This window comes from Muntiacus reevesi, chromosome 13, assembly GCF_963930625.1.
Source record: "Muntiacus reevesi chromosome 13, mMunRee1.1, whole genome shotgun sequence".
Classification (NCBI taxonomy): domain Eukaryota; kingdom Metazoa; phylum Chordata; class Mammalia; order Artiodactyla; family Cervidae; genus Muntiacus; species Muntiacus reevesi.
In genome coordinates, this window is record NC_089261.1 from 4,790,750 (window position 1) to 4,812,697 (window position 21,948).

Below are 21,948 nucleotides of genomic sequence, written 5' to 3' on the forward strand. Positions count from 1 at the left end.
TTTTCATGAAAAAAGAAAAAAAAAAAAAAAAGACCAGAAATTATATCCAAGCTTTTGTTTTGGATTGTCTATCCAAGCTTTTCCTAATGAGGACTTTTAGTAAGGTGATTTTAGCAACTAAAAAGTTGTAAGGGTGATGTAATTTGGTAACAAAAAAGGAATCAAGCTCTAATACATGTCACAACATAGATGAACCTTGAGTATGTTATTGCTCCAAAGTGAAAGAAGTCAGTCACAAAAGACCACATTATGATTCCATTTATTCAGTGTCCAGAACAGGAAAATTTAGAGAGATAGTATGTAGATTTACTGATAACCCAGAGCTAGGGAGTGTGAGGAGGGAATGGGGAGCGTCTGTTAACGGTTCTGGGACATCTTTTTAGGGTGGGGAGAACATACTGAAGTTTAAGTATAGTGACGGCCGAACAACACTGTGAATATACTTAGAAACACTGAGCTATACACATTAAAAAGGTGAACTGTAAGTGACATCTCAATAAAGCTGTTTAGACGTTATAAAAGTAGTCAGTTCACTATAAAAATAAATGAATAAAAAACTAGTAAGCAAAAAATTTTATCTCCCAAATTCTATATCCTAGAGAGAACAGTCAATGTCTTTACTCCCATTAAAATTGTTTCCAAATACACATTCATCCACATAAAACATATGTGGATGTTTTATGCACAGATGGGTTTTTAACAAACAGACTATTGCATCTAGATGTCTTGTTCAAAGGACAATGTGAGAAAAATTTTTGTCTTTAATCCTAAAACTCATAAACAATAAAATTAAATTGGGGAACAATAAATTCCACTGGAATCATCTGTTTGTTGTTTTTAAATCCTCCCTCATTAGGAGAGACAAATAATAGAAAGTACTTGTGTATAGCCAACACAACAATTAGGTCAACTGCTGAATGCAGCTAAACTATAAATAAAACCTCATTGATTCTTAAAATGCCTACTAGCATACAATAATAGATGCCGGGTAACCAATGAGCTGAGGGGCGGCAGCTCTTTACAGAATAGGATGGTGGGGCCTTTGCTGCACATCCTTCCCTTCCCAAATTTTTCCCAGCAACGTTTGAGAAGAACAGTAGATGGCACTCGTCAGCCTGGGTCTTGGGTTTTAAGGATCATAGTATGATAGCTAGATCGCAACTGAAATGCTGCAAAAAGCAGTTTCCGCAGTCTTCTAAATGCTTTAGATAGCAGGAAAGAGAACTAAACACTGTAGCTAAAAATCACTAAAGAGTGTTTCTATCATTTTAAAACAGAACCAGGAAAAATAAACTTAAGATGTTCAATGGATGAGCCCCCTACTAAACAGTGAATTCTTAAATTTTACATATAGAAAGATACAAATGTTTAAACTGTCCCAAAGTTAGTATTAGTCAAACTCCCCAAATGACTCGAAAAGTGAAAGTCTTAGTTGCTAAGTCGTGTCCAACTCTGTGATTCAATGGACTGTAGCCTGTCAGGCTCCTTTGTCCGTGGAAATCTCTAGACAAGAATACTGGAGTGAGTTGCCATTCCCTTCTCCAGGAGATTTTCCCGACCCAGGGGTCGAACCTGGGTCTCCTGTGTTGCAGCAGATTGTTTACCGTCAGAGCCACCAGACAGCCCCATGACTAGAAGTTTCTAATAATCACTCAATGCAGAGTGAGAGAGCTGTAAATTGCACTACAGATGGGCAGGCAGCCTTTGCACTGTCGCTGTGTTAAAGCAACCTCCATCTTCAATAATAAATCCAATTAAGCACTCTCTCTCGTCACCATGGGAGAAAGCACTGATCAGATGCTGGTTCAATGTGGTGCTTTCAAGAAAAGTGCGGCCAGCAACCTCAGGAGTCATTAGCGATCTACAGACAACTACATTCAGTAAACACATGTTGGATTCAGAAGCATCCTGCCACCTGAGCTAACAAAGCTCATTCCTTCTGGCATAAACTCTGGAAGGGAAAAGAAGCTTCCCGTGTTTATCCTAGGTCTTTCTTCAGCCTACACTTTTAGGCCTCTCTACCAACAGGGAGAATTTCACTGAATGACCCTTGCTTTGAGATGAGAGTCCTTTCCCCTTACGCTCAAAGTCAGCTAACTCCGCAAACGACAGGGCTGCTGATCTAACACAGCTGCTGGCCGCACAGCAGCAGCTGGCGGCTCTCCCTATTTGAGCTGGCCCGATCACTGATAAGACTCACAAATCCTTTCAGTTTGCGCTGCTCTCTAATTCCTGTATCAACCTTACCACTTGAATGATAGGTAAATTTGGTGACCTACTTTTCTAGAGGTGTCTGAAAACAACAGTGATGAAAACTGAGACTGAAAATTTAATGGGTTTCCCTGGTGGCTAAGATAGTAAAGAATCTGCCTGCAATGCAGGAGACCTGGGTTCAATCTCTGGGTTGGGAAGAACCCCAGAGGAAGGGAATGGCTACCCACTCCAGTATTCCTGCCTGGAGGATTCCATGGACAGAAGGGCCTGGCAGGTTACAGTCCATGGGGTCACAAAGAGTTGGACACGACTTGAGCGACTTTCATTGGGCCAGAAGCAAATGTGTACTTTCACATCTCTCCCTCTTCAGGATGGCCACTAAAATCTGCCTTCCATGAACTAAGAAAACAAGCTGGTTACCTCACTAGGAATTATACAAGAAGTTTTAATTTTAAACCCCTTCTTACCACCTCAGTATTTCAATGGACTTCCTCCTGGCATGAGCTTCTAACTAAGCCTCACTGGTTTGGCCCAAATTCAAGGAGAGTCCATAAAGTCTGCAAATGGGGAAAATGAAATGGGGACTATGAATATCACAAGGACATCTGAAATTGTTCCAAAACATGAGGGAATGACTTCTTAAAAACTTCACATGATTTGTGAGGATTCAGCTACATAGTCACTGAATTATAAAAGCAGCCCTCAGGAATATAATCTACTCCAGACACTGATTAGGAAGCCTTGTGTGACAGAGTCACTCAGATGTCACAGCATACCTGTGAACTGAGAACATCATGGGAACAGGCTGACGTCAGTTAGGGAACTTGCTCAAGGTGCCACAGCAAGGCGTGTCAGAGAGAAGACTCGAGTTCTAACACTGTGCTTGTGACCACATCACCACCCCTTCTAGAATTTGGCTCCCTTGACTCTCCTGCCTCTGATCTCTAGTATCTTCTAACCAGCCAAGGGCTAGCCTTCTCTAAATGCTCCCTCTCAAAACAAACTTTTTCCGTGTAGCAATATTTCAACCACAAAGACAATCACAAATCTACACTCCCTATTCTCACTTTCCAAGACTCATTTCTCTCAATGCAAAGGTCATCAACTGAAGCTAAAAGCAGTGAATACATTATCTTCCCATAGAATGTCAGAAGAGGGCTTTCCTGGTGGCTCAGTGGTAAAAAATGTGCCTGCCAATACAGGAGACACAGGTTCAATCCCTGGTCCTGGAAGATCCCACAGGCTGTGGAGCAGCTAAGCCCCTGTGCCACAGCTACTGAGCCTGTGCTCTAGAGCCTGGAAGCCACAACTACTAAAGCCCACTGCCCTAGAGCCCAAGCTCTGCAACAAGAGTAACCACCGCAATGAGAAGTCTGTGCACCGCAACTAGAGAGCAGACCCCACTCGCCTCAACTAGAGAAGAGTCCACGCAGCAACAAAGGCCCAGCACAGCCATAATTAAACATTTTTAAAAAACAATGTCAGAAGGATCTTAAAATAGCAAATCCAGCCATTTTTTAATCAAAATTTTCTTTTCAGTGTCAACTGAATCATCAGGTAGTGTTCCAGTGAAGTACTGACTGGTCCATGACTGGACGAGCAACTTTAACAATAAGGAAGCACAAAACAGCCTGGAGAGCTCCCTGAACCACCACCACCCCACCCCCAGGGTGGCAGCACCAGACCAAGCTGGACCTGGCCAGGCCTCCTTACCTGTAGACGACAGCAGGGATGCGCTTCCAGGACCGGAAGCCTGCAACACTTTCCAGTTCTTTGTCAGTGATCCAGGCAGGCACTATGAGCTCCTGTGGATAGCTACCACACAGCCTAACAGGGACAATGAGGAAGAGGGAGAAGGGAAGGAGGAGGAGAGACTTGAGTGAGTCAGGGTAAGGGTGTGCATCAAGCTACCCCAGAGCCAGTTCAAAAGGCAGCAAGGAGCAAGACTGGAGGCTTCGCCCTACTCAGTGGAGTGGGCTGCCCTAAGTGTTGTGCCTGTCAAGTGATGCTACCTTGGGTTGTTCCACTTGATGCTGCCTTTTGGAAATCTGGCCATCTTAACAATCAATGAAAACAAGGGAGCTGAGAGGCACTCACTCTACCCTAACTGTTGTAACCAATATACAGATCACTTCTAACTACACAGGTACCCAGTTCACCTGCAAAGGTGGAAGTCTGTGTTACTCTACCAGGCCCTCAGTCTTTCAGGGAAACGTAATAAGTGCAAGAGCCCCCAGTTTCGACTTCCCAGAGACCTCATAGGATTACTAAGGTGTTGTTTGATGTGAACCAAACAAGGTGTCCTAATTGTAGGTAACAGGTGCAGCTGTGGGTATACAAGTGCAGCAGAGCGGGTCAGCCCCACCTGCATACACAATCACAGCCCCATTAAGCCAAGTCAGTGATGCGAGTATGCTATTAATCATCATTTCTATAAAACACACTTCAGAACTACAATCAAGGGGGGAAAGCCAGTTTTTAAAAAATTTTTATTTTATCTTACAGTTGACTTACAGTGTTGTGTTTAAAAAAGCTGCTTTCACTAGGGAAAACATTAGGTGTTTTGTTTGTCTTACTTCACAAAATATTTGGATTGCTACGCTCCTGTCCTCTAAGTATCACATTACCTAGCAGTCAGCTCTTCACCGAGTATGGCCACTCACTCGGCAGATAAGCAGTCTCCAGTATAGGAAAGGTGGGTTACATGCGAGCAAAGCCTGTCGCAGCCTCAGGCTCCCCGAGGACCCCCTCCCACCTTGATTCTCTCCTTTGACTTGTCAGCTGAGAACAGGCAAGGTATGACACACCTGTAGCTCCTGACTCTTGGCAACACCTCCTTGGCCAAGGTCCATGTTAAGAACTGTATATAGTAATTAGCTGTAGTTTTTCCAGCAAAAAATTAAATGCTCTGATGGCTACCCACAAACAGTCCAAGAAAACAGCTATCATAATTTGAGGCAGTTGGAAAGATAACACAGTGATTAATGTCTCCAAGTGCTGCAGAGAAACTTAAGAAGAAAAGGATACGCTAATTTAAAAATTCTGGACAATTTTCTTTCATTTTATAGATATTTGAATCACCAAAATCATAGTAATTAACTGCCCTTCCCTATCAAAGTTCTTATACCTTCCTAGGAAATATTTAGTAATGGTTACATTAATATTTAAAGGTTAAACAATCATAGCTATGACATTAATTTTAGATCAATGAATTAAAGAACAGAATAAGACTTAAGCCTATTTCATATGATCTGGGGTAAAAGTACGTAAAAACCAGCTCCTAAGTGTTTTATTGAATAGTGATGAGGACACAGAACCTGCCTGCCTACAGGTATTTAGACGTACATGTGCCAGAAGAGAGGCCTGGAGGGGACCAGAAGGAAGATTCCAGGATTCTACTAAGTAAGAATCTCTTTCCGCTCCAGTGATAGCAATGGAAACAGAAGGCTCAATAAGTACTCTGAAAATCATGCGCTTATATTTAATAAATAAAACTCTTTTAAAGAAAAATTTGAAATTCAAATGTTCTGCCACATGAGAATTGGGGTTTCTAGAAAAGACAGTGGTCATGAAACACAGTCCACAGGGACCAAATACAACTCACTTGTACTTCTCATTGATGTTAGAAATCCTCCAGGCGTTGTTCATATCAAAACCCATCCGCTCCACTTCATTTTTAAACCTTGACGTTACATGTTCCCCTAGGGACCAAAGACAGACAGGAGAAAGGAAGAAAGGAGTATGACTTTGCAAAACAAGTGGCATAAAAGCACTGGTACCCTACTTAGTTCTTTTTTTTTTTAAGTATTGTAATAAATACCATATTTAGTTTTTAAAAAAATCTCCTGCTGGGATAAGACTATAAAAAGAAATGAGGAAATTAATTTTGATCAAGGATATTATCTCTTCAATTAAAAATAAATTTAAAAAATTAAAAAGGAATATTATCTCATCTAATCACTACTATCAAATTTAAGGGCAGTATCACTGAGCACATTTTAGAGAGGATAAAACAGACTGGGGAGATTATTATGGCAGCTCTGTCTGATCCCAAAACCCATGTTCTTGTCACTATACTGGCTAGCTTCCTATTTCCACACTCAGACTGATGGCATACATAAGAAATAAAATCAGTAAGTTCACCAAGATGAGTAATATGGATCTGTAACTCCTCATGAGAAACTCTCTGGGCCAGATTTCAGAAATTGAGCTTTCTGGATTTTACGGTGGTATATGTATTATCAGTTCAGTTGCTCAGCCATGTCCGATTCTTTGAGACCCCATGGAATGCAGCACACCAGGCCTCCCTGTCCTTCACCAACTCCTGGAGCTTGCTCAAATTCAATGTCCACCGAGTCGGTGAAGCCATCCAACCATCTCATCCTCTGTCGTCCCCTTCTCCTCCTGCCTTCAATCTTTCCCAGCATTAGCGTCTTTTCAAATAAGTCAGTTCTTGGCATCAAGTGGCCAAAGTACTGGGAGTTTCAGCTTCAGCATCAGACCTTCCAATGAATACTCGGACTGATTTCCTTTAGGATAGACTGGTTGAATCTCCTTGCTGTCCAAGGGACTTTCAAGAGTCTTCTCCAACACCACAGATGAAAAGCATCAATTCTTTGGCACTCAGTCTTCTGTACGGTCCAGCTCTCACATCCATACATGACTACTGGAAAAACCATAGCTTTGACTAGATGGACCTTTGTTGGCAACGCTGGGTTAATGATCTCAAAAGCATTAAACAAACATTAACACCTTTACAGTGAAATACATGGATAACTCAAACTAAGTGGGTTAAATAAAGCAGCAAATAGCTAGCTCTGATCAAGTCAAACCATCAAATAAAATTAAAATCTTTGATTTTCAGAATCTTATAGATTACAGAATTGCAGTTAAGACATCATGAGACAGGGCTTCCCTGGTGGCTCAATGGTAAGGAATCTGTTTGCCCATGCAGGAGATATGAATTCAATCCGTGGTCCAGGAAGATCCCACATGCCTTGGTCGCAACAGCCAGGCCTCTGTGCCACAACTACAGAGGCTGTGCTCCAGAGACCGGGAGTTGCAACTACTGAACCCACAAGCTGCCAACTACTGAAGCCTGCACTTCCACAGCCCATGCTCTGCAACGAGAGAGGCCACCGCAATGAAAAGCCCGTGCACCACAGCTAGAGAATAGCCCCCACGAAAAGCCGAGCAGCAACAAAAACCCAGCACGGCCAATAAATAAATAAAAGATCATAGGACTTTAACTGCCTGTATCCAGGAATCTCAAGAAATACCACACTACTAACTAGAACGCCGAGCATTTATAAGAACATCCACCCAAACAAGTATAACCCGCCTACATTTGCCCTCGTGGATTTGGCTCCTTCTTCCTTAAGACAGCGAGCTAGAGAGGCAGAAATGAACCAAATATAAAAGTCATTAAATCTGAAATATTTCCTTCCGTGAGAACAGAGTCCTAGAACAGTAATTTTATAAAGAACAAACAACAACAAAACAAACCATTTGGCAATATCTCTAACATATAGTCTTATAGGCTGTAAAATAAACACTGGTGGGGCCGGGAGAAACTACAATAACAAAAGCACAAAACAGCCAGCACGGGTGATCAAAGCTTTGCTCTCCTGGGAGAAGAGCTTCAGAATGGGAAACAGCAATTACTTGAATGAAGGACAAGTCTATAAAACTACTTCCCATTTAAACTGCTCTTCTTGAGCTTAAACTAGGCATTGTATGTTTCCTGAAGGAGAGCTATAAAATGATGAGGTTCAGAGATGCAAGAGGAAATAATCAACTGAATCTATTCCATTCTGGCAAAGTTTTAAAAGTGATATAATCTTTCAAACAGGAAAAAGCTATCTGAATTAGGAGTGCCATCTGTCTACAAACTGTAAGCAATGGTGACCATCAAGAACTCTAGACAGGGAGTCTTTTCACCTATCATCACAATACAAAAGCTGTAAAACTATAGCAACTTCCAAGTTCATTAATTAATGACAAGATTTCTCCCAACTTGGAATATAGTTCCAAGTCTCTGAAAAATGTAAAAAGATATTTACTTAGTGGTCATTTACATTAGTACCTCTATCTTAATGGATACCCAGACACCCTAAATAGAATCCTATAAATTTAAGATTAACCATCTCCACATCCCTCCCCTCCTCCTCAGGCAGTTTTCTATATAGAACCACTGCCCAAGAATGGGTTTAGAATTCCCATTCCCAGCATGAAACTGAGCTACAAACAAACATATATTGAGTAGCCATCATTTAAAAAAATCTGTTATTTCAAGTTCCTTGAGAACGAAGAATGAGTTCTAATTCTCTTTGTAGTCTCTAAAGCAGTGACTTCATCAACTTTGAATGTGACCATTATAACCTACAGTAAGAATGTTTTACACCACAATTTCAACAATATAATGTATGTTTTAAGAGTTTCATAAAACAATACTGACCCTTACTGTGTGTGTGACTCATTGCTATTTTCTATCCTAAGTGTTTCATTTCATACTTCATTTCTTATAACTTCAGTTTCATGACCCACTGGTGGATCACAACCTGCAGTTTGAAAACCACTGCCTGAAAAAACACTGAGCAGCAGACCTTACATACACAGAGTAAATCAACTGGCTTTTGTGAAACTGTTAGAAGTTCGCTTGTGCTTCTCCTGCCAAAAAAGTGCAAGCCAAGCACAAATACTGCTGGGTTTTCCTTGAGAACTCCCCTCTTAGGATTCTCATATCCCCACCAATTCAACATCAGATATGCTGTAATAAACCCAATTTATCTGTTGGTTTTTATTTCCATTTCAACCCTTCCTATGGGCCTTCCTCATCCCCAAGTGAGGATCTGTACCTCTTTAACATTTTGTATTTCTTATACTACATACAGTCCAGCAATTATTTTAATGAGAATATAAACTTTTCTTTAAAGCAGTAAGTCCCTCTACCATAAATTCACAGTATCAACCAGCAGTCTACAAAAATTTCCCCCCAAAAGTCTAGCTCCTGGGGTGATCCGGAGTACTCACTCACACCTACAATTATATGCAACCTAAAGGCCTGGGGCAGAAGGGCCAGGCCTGTACCCAGGATGTGAGGAAGATCAGTACCAGAGTCAGAGAAGGTGAGAAACAGCCTCCAGATTTTCAAATATGGAGAGAAGAACCCTTCTCTTCTGTAAACAAAGGGCCCGGTTCAGTTGTCTAGATGTACAATTACTGGACTGCGATCAAACTCAGAAAGCAGACTCTGCTGACAAGGGCTTTTACTTCATCTAAACAGGCAGCTGCACAACAGTATATGGCCCAGAGTCATGCTGTTCGTGGTTAACCAAAAGGTGCTTATCAGGCAATTCACAGGGAAGAGGTCAGAGAGGCTGGTCTGATGCTACTAAACTAGCAACTCAATTGCCCAGTCATCTGTCAGACTCCAGATTAATGCTCACATACAAAACTACCACCAAGAAGACAGCTAAAATGAGAAGGATGTTGAGCATACAGCTTGAGTCCATTCTTATTTAGACTTTGAAATGGGGCTAACAGCAGAGTCAAGAGTTTTGCAATGAACTCTAACAGCATTATGGAGACTTCCTCCAAAACAGATTAAGACTTAGAGCAATGTGGCCATAGGATGGCTGGCTAACCATGACAGGTTATACAGTCAGAAACTAAGATTTACATGAATACAAGGTAATATAATTTTCCCATTTCCCTCCTCTCTGACACATCTACTCTTAACAGGTTAGGCAGAGAAGAGTCCATAAAAGGTTTTAATAACTTCTAAAAGACTAAACTAACTTCCACTCTTCGGAGTCTATGCCTGTGATCTCATGTGCTGGGGCAGGTTAAAAAATGGCATGACTTTGAAATACCTCAAGTGCTGTCTCACCTAAAGATGACTTAAAGGAATGTGGCTGTCTGGTCTGCTCCTAACTGGTGAGTAATGCTGTAGCCACCACCAATACTCAACAATACTGGGTAGAGACAGAAGAACTAGGCTGACAGGCTTTAAAAATGCCACCACAGTGTTTTTCAAGGGCGAGTTTTCCTTCACAGGGCAAATATATTAAAGGAAAAAGGCATACATATGCACACATATTCAAACCAAGTCACTGAAGTACACTAAGACTGTATATGACCTGTAGCGGGTTGACTTCAGTGTGGAACATACATATTAAACACACAACACAACCTGTAGTCATGGAGTAAGTTCCAATCAGCTACAATGGTATCACTTTATATATTCATACTTTCCAAAATGTTTTCATAAGCATGACACTTAGGAGGCACTCAAGCATTCACTGAACTGAAACAGTGCTAACTTTCAGAATATACAGATCAGCTTGGGCAGGAAGAAAAATGTCTCACACTTTGAAGAACACAGGAAACTGAAGACAGGACAGATGGCTTGCCCAGCGTTGTTTTAAAAATTAAATGGTAGAGTATAGGTTTGAATTCAGGTTTTCTAGTCCCTAAATCAGTATTTTGCTCCCCAAATGCCTCCATCCACACCATGAAAAAAAAAAACAATAGGAAACTGTGGGTGTCCTGGTGGCCAACAAACACCAAATATCATCAAGGGAAAGAAAGGTCTGGGAACTAAAATCATCTCAGCTCAGGACAAAGTCATCTACAATTAATAAACAGGAGTTAAGTTCTGATCTGGCACATCTTAGGAATATTCTAAGAGTTGACTCAAATCCTAAAGAAATTAAATTATCAAAGAAATAAGGAATCACCTAATGATGAGGAATTTGCAGTCTGTGGTTGTGAGAAAAACAGGTTAGGAGAAATTCAAGCCTTGCTAACTAAACACTGTTAACTAAAACTAAACACTGTTAACTAAACACTAAAGTCCAAAACTAGGGAATGCCTTTTGTAATTAAGAGCCTTAAACAAATCAAAGTTCTTATATAACACAATACAGGTACACACAATAACTTCTTAACATAATACAACAAGGTACACCCAATAACTTCATTATCCAAGGAGACGGTAGAGATTAAACAATCTAATACATAAGACACACTGGGGGGCTTCCCTGGTGACTCAGTGGTACTGAATCCGCCTGCCAATGCAGGAGATGCAGATTCGATCCCTGATTCCGGAAGATGCCACATGCCATGCAACAACTGAACCCGGAGCACCACATTTAATGAACCTGTGCTCCAGGACCTGGGAGCCGCAACTATTGAGACCAGGTGCTGCAATTCTTGAAGCCCATGCTCCACAACAAGAGAAGCCGGGGCAATGAGAAGCCTGCACACTGCAACAAAAGAGTAGCCCCCACTGGCCACAACTAGAGCGAAGACTGCACAGCAACAAACACCCTGTACAGCCAAAAATAAATAAATATTAAAAAAAAAGAATCCGCCTTGCCCGCAGATTCCCTAGTCCTCCCTGGTCTGGGAAGATCCCATATGCCACGGAGCAACTCAGCCCGTGCACCACAACTACTGAGTCTGTGCTCTAGAGCCCATGAGCCACAACTACTGAAGCCCACGCTGCACAACTAAAGAAGCCACTGCAATGAGAAGCCCGTGCACTGAAATGAACAGCAGTCCCTGCTCGCCACTAGAGAAAGCCCATGCACGATTGTGAAAACCCACCACAGCCAAAAGGTAAAGTCGGAGAAATTTGCATTTAAAAAAAGGAAAAGATGTAATGGGGACTTCTCTGGTTGTCCAGTAGTTAAGATTCCGTGCTTCTACTGCAGGAAGCACAGATCTGATCCCTGGTCAGGGCAATGAGGGAGACCTGGGTTCAATTCCTGGGTTGGGAAGATCCCCTGGAGAAGGGAAAGGCTACCTACTCCAGTACTCTGGCCTGGAGAATTCAGTCCATGGACTGTATAGTCCATGGGGTCGCAAAGAGTCACACATGACTGAGCAACTTTCACAGGGAATTAAGATTCCATATGTCGTGTGGTGTGGCCAAATAAAAACAATTAAAAAAATGATGTAATGGCTAAAAACTTAGCAAATACATGTAAAATTCACAAATTTGATTGCATGTAAAATCACTTTAAAAACTCAAAAAAAAAAAAAAAAAAAACCACCTGAAAAGACCCATAAACAAATAAAACCAATGGCATATAAATAAGGAAAAAGAAAGATGGAATGGATAAAGGAGTGAAGTGAGAGAGAGCTTAGGCACATTCTCATCACCTTCCCAGGCTGGTTGTCAGTGACCTGTGGGAACCACTGTGGGTTCCACTGGCTGACCAGGCTTGTGGGAAGCTCAGATTCCTAAGACTTTCCCTGAGGCTCCGCAATGGCAGGTGCCTGTTTTTCACCTCATACCCACAGCACATCATACAATCAGTTCCCAATAACTAAGAACTGCTTTCAAGTTTTGACTCTGTCAATGCCCTGCACTTCAGTTCAATTGCTCAGTCATGTCCGACTCTTTGCGAATCCATGGACTGCAGCACGCCAGGCCTCCCTATCCATCACCAACTTCCGGAGCTTACTCAAACTCAAGTCCATAGAGTCAGTGATGCCATCCAACCATCTCATTCCCTGTCGTCCCCTTTTCCTCCAGCCTTTTCAATCTTTCCAGCAACAGGGTCCTCTCCAATGAGTCAGTTCTTCGAGTCAGGTGGCCGAAGTATTGGAGCTTCAGCTTCAGTCCTTCCAATGAGTATGCAGGATTGATTTCCTTTAGGGCTGACTGGTTTGATCTCTTGCAGTCCAAAGGAACTCAAGTCTCTTCTCCTACACCACAGTTCAAAAGCATCAATTCTGCAGTGCTCAGCTTTCTTCATGGTCCAACTCTCACATCCATACATGACTATTAGAAAGACCACAGCTTTGGCTATATGGACCTTTGTCAGTAAAGTAATGTCTCTGCTTTTTAACATGCTGTTGAGGTTGGTCATAGCTTTTCTTCCAAGAACAAGCATCTTTTAATTTCATGGCTGCAGTCACCATCTGCAGTGATTTTGGAGCCCCCAAAAATAAAGTCTGTCATTGTTTCCCCATCTATTTGCCATGAAGTGATGGGACTGGATGCCATGATCTTCATTTTTTTAATGTTTAGCCAGCTTTTTCACTCTCCTCTTTTACTTTCATCAAGAGGCTCTCTAGTTCTTCTTCGCTTTCTGCCACAAGAGTGGTGTCATCTGCATATCTAAGGTTATGATATTTCTCCTGGTAATCTTGATTCCAGCCTGTGCTTCATCCAGGCCGGCGTTTCGCACGATGTACTCTGCACATGAGTTAAATAAGCAGGGTGACAATTATACAGCCTTGTCGTACTCCTTTCCAAATTTTGAACCAGTTCGTTGTTCTATGTCTGGTTCTAACTGTTGCTTGTTGACCTGCATACAGATTTCTCAGGAGGCAGGTATGGTGGTCTGGTATTCCCATCTCTTGAAGAATTTTCCAGTTTGCTGTGATCCACATAGTCAAAGGCTTTATCGGAGTCAATGAAGATGTTTTTCCGGAATTCTCTTACTTTTTCTATGATCCAGTGGATGTTGGCAATTTGATCTCTGGTTCCTCTGCCTTTTCTAAATCTAGCTTAAAACATCTGGAAATTCTCAGTTCACATGCTGTTGAAGTCTAGCTTGGAGAATTTTGAGCATTACTTTACTAGCATGTGAGATGAGTACAATTGTGCGGTAGTTTGAATATTCTTTGGCATTGCCTTTCTTTGGGATTGGAATGAAAACTGACCTTTTCCAGTCCTGTGGCCACTGCTGAGTTTTCCAAATTTGCTGGAATATTCAGTGCAGTACTTTCACAGCATCATCTTTTAGGATTTGAAATAGCTCAGCTGGAATTCCATCACCTCCACTAGCTTTGTTTGTAGTGATGCTTCCTAAGGCCCACTTGACCTAACATGCCTGGATGTCTGGCTCTAAGTGCTTGATCACACCATTGTGATCATCCGGGTCATGAAGATCTTTTTTGTATAGTTCTTCTGTGTATTCTTGCCACCTCTTCTTAATATCCTTTGCTTCTGTTAGGTCCATACTGTTTCTGTCCTTTATCGTGCCCATCTTGGCATGAAATGTTTTTCTTGAAGAGATCTCTAGTCTTTCCCATTCTATTGTTTTCCCCTATTTCTTTGCACTGATCACTTAAGAAGGCTTTCTTATCTTTCTCCTTGCTATTCTTTGGAACTCTGCATTCAGATGGACATATCTTTCCTTTTCTTCTTTGCCTTTTGCTTCTCATCTTTTCTCAGCTATTTGTAAGGCCTGCTGAGACAACCATTTTGCCTGTGTGCATTTCTGTTTCTTGAGGATGGTTTTGCATGGCCTCCTATACAATGTTAGGAACCTCCATCCATAGTTCTTCAGGCATTCTGTCCATCACACCTAATCCCTGAATCTACTAGTCACTTCCGCTGTATAAACGTAAGGAATCTGACTTAGGTCATACCTGAACGGTCCAGTGGTTGTCCCCACTTTCTTCAGTTTAAGTCTGAATTTGGCTATAACTGCTTCATGGTCTGAGCCGCAGTCGGCCCCCGGTCCTGCTTTGCTGACTGTGCAGCGCCTCTCCACCCCTGGCTGCAGAGATTGCAGTCAGTCTGACTTCGGTGCTGGCCGCCCGGTGATGCCCGTGCGGAGTCTCTTGCGTGTCAGATGAGGGTGTTGCTGTGACCAGGGCCTCCTCTTGGCAAAACTCTGTCAGCCTTTCTCCTGCTTCATTTTGTACTTCAAGGCCAAACTAGCCTGTTGCTCCAGGTAGCTCTTGACTTCCTACTTTTGCATTTCAGTCCCCTACGATGAAAAGAACATCTCTTTTTGGTGTTAGTTGTAGAAGGTCTTGTAGGTCTTCATAGAACCATTCACCTTCAGCTTCTTTGACATTAGTGGTTGGGGCACAGACTTGGATTACTGTGATATTGAATGGTTGGCCTTGCAAACAGACAGATCATTCTGTCGTTTTGAGATTGCACCCAATTACTGCATTTCACTCTTTTTGTTGACTATGAGGATTGCTCCATTTCTTCTAAGGGATTCTTGCCCACAGTAGTAGATATAATGGTCATCTGAATTAAATTCACCCGTTCCAGTCCATTTTAGTTCACTGAATCCTGAAATGTCGATGTTCACTATTGCCATCTCCTGTTTGACCACTTCCAATTTATCTTGATTCATGGACCTGACATTCCAGGCTCCTATGTAATACAGTTCTTCATAGCATGAGACTTTACTTCCACCACCAGTCACATCCACAACTGGGCGCTGTCCTCACTTTGGCTCAGCCTTTTCACTCTTTCTGGAACTATTTCTTCACTCTTCTCCAGTAGCATATGAGGCACCTACCAACCCGGGGAGTTCATCTTTCAGTATCACATCTTTTTACCTTTTCATACTGTTCATGGGGTTCTCAAGGCAAGGATACCAAAGTGGTTTGCCATTCCCTCCTCCAGTAGACCACGTTTTGTCAGAACTCTCCACCATAATCCATCCATCTTGGGTGGCGCTACAAGGCATGACTCATAGTTTCATTGAGTGGGACTTTGCAATAGGCTTTGCCTCTGAGTCTTCATTTCTTTGGCTACCATAACAGAAACACCACGCTACTCTGACAGTTTGACAAGGTCATGAGGGTCAAAAGTATATACAGTAAAGCACCTTTAAAAATATGCCTATGTTTGCTATAATTTAATTAAACATATAAACCAAAAGCTTCAACCAGTAAATGAGCCAGGAAACAAAAGGATACAAGCTTAGATTAGCCTCCCATGTTTAAAACAACCCAGAGCAGGAGTGTTAAGATTGAAGGTTCAGGATTGAGGTTTAAAGGAAAAAAATCTCTAAAGTATACTGTATTAGAAGGAAGCTCACATTGTTTCACAGCTTAGCAATTCAAGTCATTGCTTTCAGGCTGAACATATCTTTTAAGATTCAGTAATAGATCAGCAAACTTCTATTTATGGCAACATACAATTTATAGAAAATTACACAGAGAAACGACATGAACTTGGTCAGAGCCATTTTTGAGACAGAAACATAGTGAGGAAGACAAAGATTTCATAAGGAGTCAAGAAGTCTGGAACCCAGACTCCTAGATTACCTACAAAAGTTACTCTAGGACTTGAAAATTCAGACAGCAAAAGGTCACTTTGCAATCCATTATTCTGTGGCCTAACCTCACACCTCTACCTTTATTAGTGCTACTTGCTCTAAAATTCTTTTCCCCATTCTATTATCAATAAGTTTTCCAATCTTCAAAGCCTACTCAAATGCCACTCCTAACGTGAAGTCTTCACAAACATGTATACAACACTCATGGCTCCCTTCCAGGGGGTTTCCATAACACCCATACCCTCAGTATTTTTAGTCAGTCTCAGTAAATTGTGATGTTTTCTAATTTTCATGGGGAAGAACTGACATCTTCTAATGAGCTAAGAAGAATGATGAGCACATGCTAGGTGCTTGATGAAAAGTACACTGATTAATAAATACATCAATTTTAGGAGTCTCATTTCATGTTAAGGGTGTCTCAAGCAGTAATTCAGTAAAGCCAGCATTTGCACATTTAGAAAGGCCTACCTGGCCTGCACAGGTCTCCGTGTTGCTCTTTTTCACTGGCGTAGACCTCCATGCACCAAGCATGGTATGCAAATGAGAAGAGATCTTCTATTTTAGCAGGTGGTCGGATTGCATTGTTCAGTCTCTTAAGCCACTCTTGACACTGCTCAAAGGTTGAGAACTGACACCTTTGTAAAGCCAAACAAGTACAAATGTAATCAGAAGACAGCTGACAATGAAAGCTAAGGGAAACCACCATTTCAAGAGTGCCTACTCACAGTGAATGATAATTATGGTCAAAAAGCATTAGTATAGAGGTGGTCTAATATTTATGACTTATAATTTGAAAAAACACATCCAACAAATTTTAGTCAATGATGGAAAATGTCAAGAAGAAAAAAACTAGACATGTGGAAAACTTTAAGACTAATAAAATCTCTTCTGAGACTGATTAATGAAATTATTAAAGTAAAATAGCAGTCCCTCTTCCAGGAATGGGGTTTCATTCCACTTCTCCCACCAAAGCTTTATGGTTGTCCCTCTCAAGAAATATGTTTAGAAAAGTTCTTTTTGTTTTGTTATGACATGTCATGCTAAACTCAGAAGCAGTTCACAGTACTACTTTTAGCCAACTAGGGAATAATTTCAAAATTAATTTACTTGGCAATTATAAAAAATCAGCACCTTCAGATTGAAAATAAGATACATTACCCTGAAACTCTCAGCTGTGACCATGTAGAGACCAAAACAATTCTATTATCAAGTGCAATTTTTAGTGCATATATATAACTAGGAGATTAAAATAATTAAAACAGTGTAAAAAAATACTTAATCTTTTCAAATGCAGTATTTAAAACTGAGTAATTAATACACAAGCTTTTTAAACTGTAAGTTATAACCAGCATCTATCAAAAGCAAGCCAAATCCGAATGGCTAAAAAGCAACTTAAATATTTACCTTAAAACCAAGGAGGAATCAACTATATTCCAACAAAAATTTGAAAAAAACAAACAAGGAGGTCACTTAAACCTCTCTCTTATCCCAACTAGTGTGACTTATCAACATGCCCACACACAATGTTTACTGGCACTCTAGACTAGGTCATAAAAATAAAACAAAAATTTGGGGAGTGAAAACTGGGAGAGCTACTACATTTAAAATTCGTTTCAGTCATCCCTTTTCAACCATTATAATGAAGATTAGATCAGATAAAGCCAACACTGAAGAACCTTGATGAGCAGCAGGACATCTGTAGAGTCTTAAAGTGCCTCCCAGATTGCTATCAGTTGCAATGGAGAAAATACAGAAATTACACAGAAAGTGGGTGATTCCTTCAAAGAATGATCAAAACTAACATCACTGGTAGGGAACAGGCAGGCACTGTTTGCCTCTAGCTGTAATACAATATCCTGAAGAGGACACCACCTCATGTGTACAGTATTCCTGCTGAGAATGTACAACCTCAATTTATTCCTGAGGAAACACTGGACACAAAAGAAGCATTCTATTATAATAAAAGGTTATTTTCTTCAAAGTGCTAACGTCAAAAAGATAAAGAAAGGTGATGGAAAATATTCCAGATTAAAGAAAGCTACAGAATCATGGCAACTAAATACAGTATGTGACCTTGACTGAATCTTGTTCTGAATGAGGTAGGGGCAATGCTATAAAAGGCATCATCTGGTCAACTGACAGAATTAGAACATGTGTAGCAGACTGGATCAAAGTATTACAAGTGTAAAACTGTGAAGCTGATAATGATACTGTGGTTATGTAAGAAAATACCCCTATTCTTAAGAAAGCACACTTAAAAATTTTGGGGCAAAGAGCCATGATTACATAACTTACTTTCTAATTGTTCAGAACAAGAATTTCTCACACACACACTAACGCAAATGGGATAAAATGTTAACAGTACTAGTGCTCTTTACTATTTTTATGTTTGTACTTATTTTGCAAATTTACGGTTATATCCAAATAAAAAAGAAAATGTATCTTTCCAGTAGCAAAGTAGCCTGAAGATAAAATATTTCAGGGACTAACTACTCAGAAAATGTCCCTAACTAGGCTGACCCTCAAAAGCAGTTTCTGTCATCGAATCATGAATCCACCCTTTAAAAAGTATTTTCCACACTAAACAACAGCATAAACACGTCACATACCTGATAACTTTGCAGTCTTTGCAAGTCAAATGAAGCTGAAATATATCTCGGCATTCAACACTTTCTATAAGCTGCAATGGGATCTGCAATTAAAAAAAGATGAAGTTCCCTTAGTCAAAAAGGCATTGCCCCTGCAGTTCTGCAATGTGTCCAGCAAGAGTGATTAGAGAGCCCTACAGGAGAAAGAAGCACAGAACTGCATATTCATCTGCATCAACAGCACTCAGGTGATTTAGTGGGTGATTTAGGATTCCCTTCCTCAGTCTCTAATCAATGCCCTCAAGTCACCTCACAGCACAAGGACAACCAATGAAGAGGAGGCAACACATCTAGAAGAAAAACGAAATACAGAAATGTGTCATCTCTCCAGCAACAAACTTGCAATCTCCTCTCTCAAAGTACTACTTTATGATGCTAGAGCTAGCTGTGATTTGTGGTGACACAGAAGCTGAAGGGAACCAGAACAGTTAATCCTATCCTATTGACAAAAGAGAGCTGCAGATCAAGATACTAATGGGACTATACTTGTTACCTATCCCAAATGTCAAGGTGCCTAGGCCTTTGTGTCAGCAAAGGAGCAATGTGAAAAAGACTGGAGGTCCGACAGTAGACGGAGCTGCTGGTCAGGCTCTCTGCTCAGCAAAAGAGGAACAACAGCTCTCACAGTGGCCTAATCGGCTAGGTTTAATGTGTTTCAAAAGACAAGCTGAGGAGCCCTGTTTGCCAAGTAGGGCTCAAGGTATGAGTAAGCTGGGATGGTTCTCTCCCTGCCAATCTGGTCATCTGAAACTGAAACAAGATCAGTATAACAGCAGGGGGATCAGAGAAGGGAGGCAGATAGGAGGGAAAGCATCTGAAGAGGGTGATAAATCCTCAAGCTGTCGTCAGAATCCTCCTGTCCCTCAACTTTTCCTGACTCAACCCTTCACCTCAAAAATTTCCAATTTCCAAAACTTTTAAGAGAACCTGGTAAAAATTATAGCAGATACTGTCACTCGTTGAAAAAGGATCTTTTTACGCTGTATCAAGCCCAATCAAAATGTGGCTCTGCGAGCTGCAAGGAGCATTCCAGCAATTCGTGTTTTGCATGAGGCGGCGGCGGCAGTCTCCTCCAGCACAGACAGAAACGAGAGAGCACTGCCTGCACCGGGTGGCCCTGCTGCTGGCTGAGCCCCTTTCAGGAACAGGCTTCCGGCAACCCCTGCCCCACCATGCAGCTGCCAGAGTCAGCTGAGAACTCTCAGAACAAGGACGTGGAGATCGAAAAGAAGCCCTTATGATAGACACGTCGAACAAACACAAAGAAACTCGGGTAGGGATTAAAAAGGAGAAGAAAACAAAATACTGTTACTCAACTAATGGCTGAGAGTCCTACCTCAGAAGTAGAGCCTTCTAGATTTATCTACAAAATTCCCTCATAATAGGACCAGAAGTAAGAGAAGGACTAAGAACTCCTGTCTGTGTTCAGAGAAAGAAAAAGGACCTCTGGCCCTCTGTCTGTAAGTCCTGTATCCCAAGGTGCTGGGAGAAACCGGGGCTGACGCAGTTAAAGATTCTTTCAAGGCCTGTACATCTAAGAAGGAAAAACTACAACGTATCAGAAGGGATGAACTGTGAAGGGGCAAAAGGAGCTTAAGAGATCAGAAGGGGACACTGATTTTTCCTCAGGCCGGTCCTCTGGGTATCCTGTAACAGACTCATGTTAGGTTTTTTGTTTTTTAAACCTACAGTCCCCATTCTTCCCCAACCCCCCCCCCAAAACAAAAACAGAAAAAGAGGTGCCAGGCTGGCAATTCAGAGGCCTGAGTTCTAATTTCAATTGTCTAAAATTTTACCAACCAAAATTCCGCCTGCTTACCGACCTCCTTGGACAATCCTCTAACCTTCCCACATGCCACCAGCCTTTGCTTTCCGGTGGTCCCAGCTTAGGGAGGCCCGGGCACAGGGAATGGGCAGAGCCTGGGGTGGAGTGCGAGTGAGCTTTACAGATCCACAGGCTCTCACAGCAATCACGTGCTCCATGTCCCCTCCAACACCCTACCTTATAGCTAGAAAACCTGAAAACCTACTAACATTATTACAGACGCTGGAGGGAATGGACCAGCCTGTGCTATTTTGCCACAAAGAACAAAAGTTTTACATCCCTACTATTTTGGACTAGAGCCCAAGAGTCTATGTTCAGACTTCTAAAACACAAAGATGCAACACTTCAGAGTATGCAAAACATTTGCTACCTACATGCTTCCAATATACAATTTTTCATGTATTTTAACACTGCAAACTTAAGAAGGATAAAAATACTGGTTGCTAGTATATAGATTATAGCAAATCACAAGAAATCACCATGTGTATTCAAGTCATAGATAACAGCAAACAGATTTTAATAATCATGCAGATTATCACATGCAAGGAAGTTTAATATGCGGCAAGAACAAGGACATAAAAAGAGAAACACTTGATTTTGTATCAAATGAACAGCTCCCTCTTTTCTTCCCCTTTCATCTTAATGTTACTCTTCAATGCACCCACCCCACCCTCAAGATTGCCTTCTCTTTGAAAAAGGCAGAGCTAGCTAGCTTTTCCTCTTCATACAGTCAACCAAAATATAAAATAAGCTTCTCTACTTCTTTAAAGGCAAGTCCACTGATTCAGGTTTCTCAACTTTCATCACATATGAGGAGGGTCCTTACCATTTCTGTCACTAGACATACCCCAAAGCAAAGAAATACAGGTTCATGAGGCAGACCATTTTATAGCTCAAGAAGGTTAAGACACTCCACTAAAGCGAGCGGCAGAGTCAGGACCAGAATCCATGACTGCCTTCCAGCTCAGGGTCCTTCCAACATACATGGTGCGCCGTTCTTCCTCTAAGACGCCCTTCCCTTTTGTGTGAGCACTACTTTAGTTTTTCTTTCACTATTAAACAGCCTCTTCACCTGGGATCTTAAGAGGAAAACACAGTGTAAACCAACATTCTACAGAGGCAATTCTAAGAAATCTGAAGTCACAATCATATCCTCCCTAACCCAATGATTCAGTGCTTTGCAACAACTCATCCTCATTTTGCTCCTTTCT

The 21,948-nt window shown here is 41.4% G+C and overlaps 1 protein-coding gene across 10 annotated transcripts in view; it reads right to left on the reverse strand.

Annotated features, from left to right (window-relative positions):
- Positions 1–21,948, reverse strand: part of MTMR3 (myotubularin related protein 3) — a 125,979-nt gene that overhangs the window by 20,578 nt on the left and 83,453 nt on the right. For 6 of the 10 annotated variants that reach the window (XM_065903738.1, XM_065903737.1, XM_065903736.1 and 3 more), the window contains 4 exons: positions 18,874–18,956; positions 16,733–16,899; positions 5,819–5,915; positions 3,928–4,041 (listed from right to left, as the gene is read on the reverse strand). In XM_065903738.1, the coding sequence (XP_065759810.1) occupies positions 3,928–4,041; positions 5,819–5,915; positions 16,733–16,899; positions 18,874–18,956 (461 nt within the window). The remainder of the gene's footprint in view (positions 1–3,927; positions 4,042–5,818; positions 5,916–16,732; positions 16,900–18,873; positions 18,957–21,948) is intronic. The other 4 variants (XM_065903740.1, XM_065903739.1, XM_065903741.1 and 1 more) reach the window with 2 other exon arrangements.